This window comes from Halichoerus grypus, chromosome 13 (genome assembly GCF_964656455.1).
Source record: "Halichoerus grypus chromosome 13, mHalGry1.hap1.1, whole genome shotgun sequence".
Taxonomy (NCBI): domain Eukaryota; kingdom Metazoa; phylum Chordata; class Mammalia; order Carnivora; family Phocidae; genus Halichoerus; species Halichoerus grypus.
In genome coordinates, this window is record NC_135724.1 from 47,117,059 (window position 1) to 47,128,799 (window position 11,741).

Genomic DNA, 11,741 nt, shown 5'->3' on the forward strand with positions numbered 1-11,741 from the left:
CATTCTCTCTCTCTCAAATAAATAAATAAAATCTTTAAAAAAAAAAAAAAAATAAGACATCATTCAGCCCTCAAGGAGGGGAAGAGGCAGGGAAATCATAAAGATAATTTATGGGATAAGATAGCCATGGTCTGAATGCACAGCGAATGCGAGGGCCGAAGGAAGGAGAGAGGACGGGCCATCAGGAGGGCTATCGAACTGGCTTGACCCGGACCTTACGCAGAACAGAGAGGCTTAGTGAGGCTGTGGGTGGAAGAGGATTTGGGCCCTCTGGCCCCGGGAAGACAGGGAAGGCTGGAGAGGCAGGAGGTGCCCATGGTGAGAGTCAGTGATTTGGAACCAGAGCTGGGGCTGTGGGGCAGGGAGCTAATCCTATGCTCCCTCCTTCTTCCCCTGCACCTGTCCTTCCAGGAAGGCCTGACACCCACAGCGGGCAGGTGACGTCCAGACAGCCAACTGCCAAGATATCCTGCTACATTCTTGACATTCTTCCCCAAATGTCTGTATCCTCACCTTCATGGTGGTAGTCTAGATTCTTGATGGTGGTTTTCTTTCTCACAGATGAACCTCCAACAACTCTGTTTTGTACAGAATTTCAGAATGAACTTTAAGAACCCAGGTGTGAAAGTGAGTGTGAGAACTAGCGGAGTCAGATGGCTCTCCGGCAGGGGGGAAATGCTAAGCCCGAGTATCTCAGCAGCAGTCTGTAAGAGGCCAAGCCTCCAGGCTCTTTCACATCCTGTGAGCTTTATGGTATGCCCTGCACAAAATGGAAAGAAAGGCTGTGTGTACTCAAATCAAGGAAACAGCATGTGTGATTATTGCAAAAGGAACCTTGACTTTGGAATTTCCTGATTTTTGAGAACTCTTGAGTTTAAGGATGGTGTGTTTTCAGCCTCAAAGAATTTTCCAACCACAGAGTGAGCCACCAGAAGAGGAGTGTCAGACCGTATTTCAGATTTCCTGTCTTTTGCACAGAGCTAGTCTGCACTGGCCATGTAGTGGTGTGCTCAGGCCGAGACTGGGTGACCAGCTCCCGGAGCCGGGGCCCGGGCAGGGCTGCCCGCTGGCTTGTGGGAGCTTAGACTGATCAGAAGTCACAAAGGGCAGGCACCGCAGAACTGTTTTGTTGGGACCTACCATGTTTGCCTGTATCATCGTTTCTTGTTTTTTGGGTCGCAAATTTTAAATTAGTTAACTGTGAGAAATCAGGTGATTTCCCCATAAGGGTCCAGATTTCCAGATTCTTTTGAAAATGGGGACCAACAGCTACATTGGGCCTGTACTTCCCCATGGCACCGGTTGCTGGAATAGGTAGAGGTGGCCCCCTTATGTGGGCATGGACTATCGAAGTCAGCACGGCCTCCCCCACGCCAGGCTGGCTGAGACTGGAGGACCCTGTATCAGCTACATCCCAACCTCCATTTGCTCGTATTTCATTTCACAAAAAAGTGTTGGGTGGGCTGCGAGGCTACCGACGCGGTCTGTGGCCCCAGCGAGGTCACCATCCAGGAAATGAGTGCACGATGCGTCGTTACCTACCTTCTGGGGGGCAGGGGCGGCAGCAACTTTAGCGGCACAAAACAGCTCATCATCTAAAGTAGGGTTTTTCGGGGTGCCTGGGTGGCTCAATTGGTTAATCCTCTGCCTTCGGCTCAGGTCATGATTCCCGGGGCCTGGGATGGGGCCCCGCATCGGACTCCCTGCCCATACGGCAGCCTGCTTCTCCCTCTGCTCCTCACCCTGCTCATGCTCAATCTCTCTCTCTCTCTCTCAAATAAATAAAAATCTTTAAAATAAAATAAAATAAAGTAGGGTTTTTCACCTCAGCACTGTTGACATTTGGGACCAGATAATTCGTTGTAGGGAGTTGTCCTATGCTTTGTAGGGTTTTAGCTGCAAACTTGAGCCCCACCCCACTGGATGCCAATAGCACCTCCTTAGATGTCTCCAGATATTCCCAGTGTCCCCTTGGGAGCAAAATTGACCCAGTTGGGAATCATGGATCTAAAGGTTTGTGGTGGTTAGTGGACAAAATGCCATTCAGAATTTCAGCAAGATCTTAGAAACCTGCTTATCTCCTAAATTGGAGGTTTGGTCAGCTTGCTCACGTGTCAGGTCCTCGGCAGCCCCTCCCACCCTCTCTGCGCACAGCCCCATCAGCTCGCACCACGCTGAGTGACAGGTGGGTGTGCACACCCCATCTACCCGCTGCTGTGAGCTCCTCCAGGAGGGGAACCATAGTCCTGCCCCTGTGCGTCTTTCCACCTAGCCCTAAGGGCTGAATAAATGCGTGGCCAGCCTTCTAACTCCTGTATGCAAGAAAAATTATAAACCTAAGTATGGATGTTGGTCAACTTTTAAAGTCTTTTTTTTTTTAAGATTTTATTTATTTATTTTGACAGAGAGAGAGAGAGAGAGAGAGGGAACACAAGCAGGGGGAGTGGGAGAGGGAGAAGCAGGCTTCCCGCTGAGTAGGGAGCCTGATGTGGGGCTCGATCCCAGGACGCTGGGATGAAGACCTGAGCTGAAGGCAGACACTTAACGAGTGAGCCACCCAGGCGCCCCTTAAAGTCTTTTCTTAAAAGCAACTGCTCTTGTCCAGCAAATTATCTTGTTTTTAATTACAAAAACAATCTACTGCAAGCCCCAAATTTAAATATCCAGATTAATATTTAATTATTCCCTTTTAATTAACAGAGTTTTATGGTATATATCGATATGAATTCCCTCTAAACCAAAATTTCAACAAAGGGGATCCAACACATACAAAAGAAAAAATTCTGAACTGTGAGCAGTGTCCCTGTTGAGTAGAATTAGTTGTGGGTGCCCCTTCTTTGAATCCTTTTTAGACCAGGAGAGACTCTCTTCTCTTTGCAATAGTTTAGGTACAAGAAGAGAAAACAAATAACCAAAACACAACCTCTTTGTTCTGAGGATTCTGTGATCACTTATCGCCTTTGCCAATCATTCACGGAGCCTGCCATTGATCATGGGTTACCATCATGCTCGATCTTAGCACAAACCTCACTAACACCAGCAGTCTTTAGAAAGTGGTCTCATACCATCTTTGAGTAACGATGTCTTATGCCTTTAAGTTTAGGACACTGCGTGGAGACTGCCCAAACCCCTTTATCGGAAGAGTGAATTTAGGGGTGAAGGAAGTACTCCCCCCAGGTGCACCCCAGAGTGCAGCTAGGATCACAGTGACTGAAATTTATCAGTTTTCCACTTGAGTTAAAAACTCTAAAATGCCAAGAAGGGCTTTCTAAATAACTATCACTCATTACCTCTCAACACAGAGTAATTTATCAGAATATGAACTGTCCCTCAGCAAGTCTCCAAGGGAATGGTACATTAGGCAGATATCTTTTGGTGAGGAAAAGAGAAAAAGCCAAAATCGTTTGGAATATAGATGGGAGGAGGGGGAGCAAGGATAAGAATTTGTCGTCATTCATTGAGAAAATATGTATTGGGTGCTACGTGAAGTACTGGGCCTCCAGCCGGAAAAGGGTACAGTGTCTGCCCCCCATCTCATGGTGTCAGTAGGTGCTTGAATAAGCATGGTAGTGAATGTAAAATTGAGTTGGGGCCTCTTCCGATGGGAGGACAGAGAAGGATTGGAGGGGTGCTGAGAATAACCTCCCCCTCCCCGGAAGTGAAGCTAGTGCTGAATCTTTCTGGCTGGGTGTGCTCTCCACCCTGGTGTGTATGCCTTAGTTGCTTGAAGTGTGTTCACTTCAGGAATGATGGGGATTACAAGATTTGCAAACAGTTCAGTGAGGCTCTGACTTAAATAGTTGTAATGCTATTAAGATTCCTGCACCCTGTGTCAGCTTCTCCTGCTGTTTAGAAAACAACATCAAAGCTCACCTCCCTGGCTCTCTTACCAGTAAACTGAACCAAGGTTTGTTTCCTTTCTGAGCCTTCACTAAGCTGCTTTGGTGTTTCATGCAATAGCTAAGCCCAACGGATGAGATGCAAGGTTATTACACTTGGGCATTGTTCTAAGGCTGTCGGGGGAGAAGGGGCAACGAGCCAGCCCATGGCCTGTTCTTCTCCCTGGTGACTAAGGAGGATTACTGGAAGCTGTAAAAATGACTGAGCCCCCGGTTATGTTGCAGAAATAAGCCCCTCCCCAGCCCAAGGGCCTGTGCAGCCTTTGCGCCAGGTCACCATGACTCCGCACTTGCCCCGGGGGGTTTAAGAAGATGGGTGTGTGTGTGGGTGTGTGTGTGTGTGTTCCTTAAGGGATGTTGAAAGGAACAGTAGATCTGCATAAAAGGAGAAGACGCGCTGAGCCTCCGTACCAGAAGAATGGCTTCCCCTTCACAGTGACTTCTTCATCCAAAGAGAAGAGGTGGTAGGGCCCTCCCACGTCCCGGAACTAGACCAGGGCCCAGCACAAATGGGTCGTGTTTCCAAATATGGTCTTTTGGAACTTGGACCCCGGTTTCTCACAGAAACAATCCTGTAAACGATGATAATAGATCTAGGAAGGTCCTCAGACATTTGCTTCACTTATAACGTAGATACTAACTTCAGTTACATTATTATGAGTTAAATGTGCGTTCAAGATAATTTATCGGCTTCTTGTCACTATTTCTAATATTTCTGTACAAAGAAGAAAGTACATTCCAACTTGGAGCTTCAGATATCAGGCACACATCCCCCTCACGCCCCTCGCCTTTCCATCCCAGCTATTCCCCTGGGGGGTGGGACACCCTCCGCCCCCCCCCCCCCCCCCCCAGTGACTGGCTGCTTGGCGAGTGCCTCTGCTCTCCCCCAGAGCCTTCCGTCACAGGGACAGGAGAGGATGGTAGTTTGGGGCTTTTCACCGCTCTCTAGGGTTGACGGGGTAAGGGCGTAGATCTGGTCTCTGGCGCTCTAGAAAGCAGAACTTGGACTCACAGGTGAGGTTGTAAGAAGCAGCTGCTGGGTCAGTCTGAGGAAGGACTTCCCCCTGGAGGGAGAAACCATTTGCCCAGGGTCTTCCATGAGTAAGACGCCCATCGAGGCTGGCTTGAACCCCGTGGCTGGCGGCTCAACAGCGGGCCGTGCCCCTCATGTGAAGTCTTCGAGCAGAGTCGGGAGGCCAGCTCTCAGGGTGGGCGGCGGTCAGCTAGTCAACAGGATAGTATTTTATCGCTTGTCCACTATAGGCCAAGTGCGGGGGCTGGTGGCTTCATGTATATCCCTTCAGCCTCACAGAGACTGCTGGATGTGACCACCTCCCGTGGCCCGACGAGGCGAGAGCTGAAAAGCATGCACGGGATCACGTGGCTCCTCAGTGCCTGCGCCACAGTGTGAACCCAGCGTGTTGTTTCAGTTCATTCCTGTGCCCAACAGGGCAGACGGTACAAGTTAGCTTTATGTCGGAGTCGCCACATAGGTGACATTTCTCACCGGGAATGTAGTGTGCACAGCCCCTGTGAGTTTCATAGAGTCGGTACCCCGGGCGTACGTCAGAAACATAAGGACGCCATGGGCTAAATGTGAGTGTGCGGCCTGTGGCTACGTGGGGGAGGTGGGGGAAGACGGGTCGCACACGTAGAACTGACAGGCTGTTGGCACCTCTGACCGAGGGCATTCCATCCCCTCCATGACCTCCCGTCGTAATCCTGCAGGGATGGCCCAGCCCAGTGCCCAGAAGGCTTTGTGGGGAGAAGCTGGGGATTCAGACAGACAGCAGATTGTCTACGGAGAAGTTTAAAACAGAAAATGTACAGACCTTTGGATGTACTCAGTTTGAGGCATGTTAAAATATTCTACTCCTCCTTCTCCCCATCTGCAGTTTTCCCACTACCTTTTCATGTTCGAATCGCTGACCATATTTCTTTCTGCTCTGATGGGAAATTCATGATTCACCTTTAGTATTTTCATCTCTAAATGTTCTGTTAGTCTCAGTGAAGTAACAGGGTTCGGACACTGTCACCTCAATAATGATAAGGTTATGGAAACCTGCGTGGTGTCCTGTCATCAACCCTGACCAGCAGAAAGCCCCCGGTGGCTACATGGGGCGCCCTCTCCCCTCTCTGTCTGCGGCAGAACGTTTGCTGGAGCACAGTCACCTCCACTGGGTCAGGATGAGCGAGACACACCACCTTCTGCCCAGGGGGAAAGGATCAAACCCTACCTTGCAGCCCACTCCCCCTCCTGGCTCACCGCTGACGTTTACTTGGGACGACCGGGCAGATGCAGGGCCAGACCCAGCAGCAGGGCAGGCGCAGGGGATGGGGGGGGTGGGGGGGTGGAGAGAGAGTCCCCGCCACAGAATGAGGGGTCCCTTGCCCTGTTGCAGGTGGGCGCCGGGCAGCTCGGTGGGTCCACAGCCTCCAGGCTCAAGGGACGGGAAAGCTGACCTCTTGCTGTTTTTTGCAGCCTCCTGCTCGGTGGACTTGGAGAGGCCTTGCTGGTTTTCTCAGAGCAGAAGGGCTCCTAAGGGCAGGAAGAGTCGACTCACAGGTGCCAGCTGGGGTGCACAGACCCTGGACGTCGGACCTCCCTGTCGAGTGTGTTAGAGGGAAGAAAGCAGGGACGGTGAGGCCACCGCTTCTCACGGCATCAAGGAGAACTCCCTCCGCGGGTCTCTGGGCTGCTGCAGAGAATGGGCTGTGCTGTGTCTTCCTGCTCCGAGAGGCTCCCTCAGGTCCTGCGGACCGCGCCGTGCCCCGTGGTGCAGACCCAGCTACGGGAGTCCCCCCTGTACAGGGACGGCTCTGCTCACCTGGATTGATACGCAGGCCTCCTTGTTAAGCACCTGTCACCAAACACTGCTTTGACTACTTGATGGTGGTGGGCTCAAGGCATTTCATGGCACTTTGTTTTGTTTTGTGTTTTTACATCTTTAGAGACTCTTCTGGGGATGTCCTTCCCTTGCTCTCATGGGCTTGCCTGGAGCCTACCCTCACCAGCTTACGAGCACAGACAGAATTCCCCAGGAGGGCTTCCACTGGGGGACAGGGGCAGAGGTGAGGGTTGAGCCAGAGTTCTGAGCCAAGTAAGACACCAGCAAGGACATTGTTACTCCGGATTGAGTGCTGAAGCCTTTTGGTGACCGTGTGTTGTGTTGAATTCTGTACACACTTTCTTTGCCCACTATTAGGTTCACTTGCTCCTCAGTGATCACCAAAGGGAATAGGGATTATAATTCTTGATGCTCCCTGGACAGTGAAACAAACATAGAACATATGTATACACATAAGCACACACATTTATATTCATATTCCTTAAAGCTTTTAATCCATTTAATTCCCTGATGGCTCAGAGGAGGTTTCAAATCATTGAACACTGAAGTATATATTTCAGGCTGGATTAAAAATTGGATTAAAACTCTAAACCTTGCTTCTGGGGGAGTCAAAATGAATGAATATGCATGAAATGGTAACTTGATTCTGAACCCACAATGAAGGTTTAAGAGAATAGTGTCTAACTCCCAGTATTTCTGCTCATGACAGGTTCTGAATACCCTAACTATTCTGCTGGATGTTGGTTTTGGTCATTTGGAGATGTAGAAGGTAGTGAAGTCATGGTGAGTCTTCCCCAGGCAGGAAGCCAGGCTTGCGGTGTTGGACATGCGCGTCATCGATGGAGAACCATCTTTAGCCTCTGGGAAATGAGCCTCTCCATTCTCGGCTCTGTGAAGAATAAGGTTAGCTCAGGCAGGGGCCATTCTTCCTGCATGTTCTCTCCAGCTTGTTGAAAGAACAAACAGAAAATGACACAGATGGGAATGGATTCGTATATTTGGAACTTTGGGTACCTTAAACCCATTTCCTTGTCTTTTCCTGGTCTCTGCGTGTCATTTAAGGTAAAGATGTTCAGAGTGACCTGGACACAGATGCTGTTTCAGTTTGCTTTTTGTTCTTCATCTGGGGTGTTAAACTGTATAGAGGCCGAGGATCAAGTAGAAAACTGAGTTTAGAATTGCCCTTGTTCTTTTGCCCCCACAAAAGTCTCTCTGTACAACTGAGTTTTTCTTTTATGGAAAGTGGCATCTGACCAAATGTCATCATAAGCCTGTCTTTCCAAGTGCCATTAGGGCAAGTGGAGATTCCTAAGTCTGGAAAGAATCATGCACAGTTAAGGGCCCATCTCTGGTTTCCAGGAGACCTGTTCTTTTTTTTTTTTTTAAGATTTTATTTATTTATTTGAGAGAGAAAGTGAGAGAGCATGAGAGGGGGAAGCGGCAGAGGGAGAAGCAGACTCCCGCTGAGCAGGGAGCCCAACTCGGGACTTGATCCCAGGATCCTGGGATCATGACCTGAGCTGAAGGCAGACACTTAACCCATTGAGCCACCCAGGTGCCCCAAGGAGACCTCTTCTTCAAAGAATCTCTACTGAGGATTTTTTAATTTTTGTTCATTTGATTTTTTTTAATTGGTATTCCAGAGTCCCATTGTTTTTATTTTTTTATTTTAATTTTTTAATTTGAGTAGAGTTGACACACACGCTATATTGATTTCAGGTGTACAACTTAGTGATTTGACAAGTTTATACATTATGCTGTGCTCACCACAAGTGTACCATCTGTCCCCATACATCGTTATTATAATATTGACTGTATTCCTTTTGCTGTGCTTTTTATTCCTGTGCCTTACTCATTCCATAACTCATTCCCTCCCCCCCTTCACCTGTTTTGCCCAACCTTGTACCCCCAACCTCTCTGGCAATTATCAGTTTGTTCTCTGTACTTATAGTTTTGATTCTGCTTTTTGTTTATTCATTTTTTTTAGATTCTGTTTATAAGTGGAGTCATAGAGTATTTGTCTCTCTCTGACTGACATTTCACTTAGCATAATACCCTCTAGGTCTGTCTACGTTATCTCACATGGCATGATCTCATCTCTTTTTTATGGCTGTTTAATATTCCAGTCAGTGTGTGTGTGTGTGTGTGTGTGTGTGTGTGTGTGTGTACACATTTTCTTTACCCATAAGGCTATTGTAAATAATGCTGCAATAAACATACGGGTGCATATGTCTTTTCAAGTTAGTGTTTTCATTTTCTCTGGGTAAATACCCAATGGTGGAATTACTGGATCATAGGGTAGCTCTATGTTTAACTTTTTGAGGAACCTCCACTGTTCTCCACAGTGGCTGCAGCAGTTTGCATTCCCACCAACAGTGCACGAGGGTTCCTCTTTCCCCACATCCTCACCAACACTTGTTTCTTGTCTTGAGTTTAGCCATTCTGACAGGTGTGAGGTGGTATCTCTTAGTGGTTTTGACTTGCATTTCCCTGAGGATGAGTGATGTTGAGCACCGTCTGTTGGCCATCTGTAGGTCTTCTTTGGAGAAATGTCTGTTCAGGTCCTCTGCCCATTGTTTAATCAGATCGTTTGCTTTTTTTGGTGTTGAGTTGTATAAATTCTTTATAAATTTTGGACACTAACCCCTATTGAATATATCATTTGCAAATATCTTCTCCCATTCAGTAGGTTGTCTTTTTGTTTTGTTGATGGTTGCTGTGCAGGGCTTTTTATTTTGATGTAGTCCCACTAGTTTATTTCTGTGTTTTGTTCCCTTGCCTCAGGAGACAGAACTAGAACAATGTTGCTACAGCTAATGTCAGGATGATGACCGCCTGTGCTGTCTTCTAGGATCTGTATGGTTTCAGGTCTCACATTTAGGTCTTTAATCTGTGTTGAGTTTATTTTTGTGTATGGTGTAAGAAAGTGGTCCAGTTTCATTGTTTTAAAAACTCAGGTCTTTTCTTACTTTGGCACTAGCAGGAGGCAGAGGATAAGGTGTTTCTTCAATAGACCGTTCTGTTTCCTTCAGCTTCCATCTTTTCTAGGGCTTTTTTTTCTCCCCAAGCCTTAACTTCTATGTTTTATGCCCAAGTTCACATGCTCAGCTCTGAATGCAGGTGAGCCCAGAGCTCTGTAGATCTGGGGCCTGGCCCAGATTACTGCAGCCTCCTTAGCTCTCATTATCTGTGGCTCTCTGGGCCCCTCTGTGGGTGGGAATCCCCAAGTAACACCAGCACTCCCTTCTGTCGAAAATGATCCGTTTCGCCACGTCCTGTCTGGGTCCTGATGATCCTTGACCTTGCTGGCCCGAAGTCAAAGCCAAAGTGCTTGGTTTTTTCATTTGTACGAATAAAGAGTATGCTTTCCATCCAGAGAGGCAAGGTTCTGTGTGATTGTGTATTGTTACTAATTTGCTATGGATAGAAAAAAAAAAAAAAAGTTTGTTTTCATGGTAATTTGCCTTTCTCTTCAAACTCAGCTGGAGAGTATTGCAAAAACAGTTGTTATCCTTGGGAGTGAGGGTTGGGGGCAGAGTTCTTGCATCTTAAACACAGGCCCAGACTTCTACCAACATCCAGGCTACTTAGCTCTGAACAGGGAGGGTGACCCTGCTCCTTCTACTGGGCCGCTGCTGTCCAGCAGGGTGACTTGACATAGCCACGTGTGACCATTGAGCACCGAAATGGTAAGCATCCAAATTCAGACGTGCCGTAAATAAGTGTAAGTATACGCTGATTTGAAAGATTTAGTATAAAAAAAGGATGTAAAATATTTTGTAATAATTTTTGTACTGGTTATGGATTGAAATGATATGTTGATATGTTAGATTAAATAAAACATTATCAAAAAGAATGTCTCATTTCTTTTTACCTTTTTTAATGGGCCTGCTAGAAAACTGCCATCTATAGATTTGGCTCGCATGATGTGTCTGTTGGTCAGTGCTCATCTGGAGCGGTTCGTCTACGCTGAGCCAGGGAAGTGGGGAAGGAGACGGGTGTTAGCAGCAGCTGCTGGAGATCCCGACCCCATAACCATATCTAAGACACCGAGTTATGAATGCTTATCAAAGGCCGCCGTGTTCTGGGCACTTCCTACGTGTCACATCATTTCGTTTTACCAGTGGTGGGGCAGGCAGCATTCTCCCCCGTTTTACCAGGGAGCTTCAGAGAGGTTCAGTAAGTTTTCCAGGGTCACCCGGCGAGAGCTCGAAGCCAGGTCTCTCTGATGAAGCCTGCCCACCTGCAGCTGAGAGAGTTCCGTGGTGAAGGAGAAAGGAAGCGGCTCCCATCTCACAGGGAGTTGTCCATCCTGCACTTAAGTGCTTCCATATGGATGCCTGATGTCGGTGCGGTCCCTCGTGGCTTTCTCCCTGGAGGCCACGGCTTTGCCAAAGGGTGGGGTCTACGGTCCGCGGCCCAGCTGCCTGCCCTGTGTTCTCGTTGCTCCCACCAGCCTCCTCCCTTGGGTTGTGTCTGAGATCCTCCCTGCATGGGGTTGGAGTGACCAGCAGCCCTTTGGGAATCATGCTGCCCCCACCTGAACTATAGCTCTTACCGTTTCCAGAACGAGCCGCCACCGCTGAATGCTCAGGCTCGGTTTCTCAGGGACGGGCGTGTTCTGGTGGCTGCGGAGTCTGAAGGTTGAAGGAGCCTGGGTGGCAGTGCACTTGGCCCGCAGGCCCACCAAAGGGGCTACAGTTACAGGTCTGGCTGAAAACGTAAGCACACACGAAGGCAGTGGCTGGTTAGGCACGCTTAGAACATGGTATCTTTCTTGAGTGGCTGGCTTGGGCAAAGTACTGGAATAGAACATGGAATCATTTGGAAGCTCAAGGGGTTGGGGCTCTTTGGGAGTCTGTGGTCCTTTGATTCTTGTTCCGGGGAAGGCCGGTAAGGAGTGAGGCTCTTGAGCTTCTCCTGGCCCTGCCCTGGCTTCAGGTTCTGTAGCCTCTGCCCCACCCAGAGGGAGGCTGTGCTGGCCTGTTCCCAA

At 48.5% G+C, this 11,741-nt stretch overlaps 1 protein-coding gene across 10 annotated transcripts in view; it reads left to right on the forward strand.

Moving 5' to 3' along the window:
- Positions 1-10,604, forward strand: part of SLC35D4 (solute carrier family 35 member D4) — a 113,966-nt gene extending 103,362 nt beyond the window's left edge. For 6 of the 10 annotated variants that reach the window (XM_036098090.2, XM_036098093.2, XM_036098096.2 and 3 more), the window contains one exon: positions 6,382-10,604. In XM_036098090.2, the coding sequence (XP_035953983.2) occupies positions 6,382-6,756 (375 nt within the window). In that variant the 3' untranslated portion in view covers positions 6,757-10,604. The remainder of the gene's footprint in view (positions 1-6,381) is intronic. The other 4 variants (XM_036098100.2, XM_036098102.2, XM_036098108.2 and 1 more) reach the window with 2 other exon arrangements.
- Positions 10,605-11,741: the final 1,137 nt, after the last annotated feature.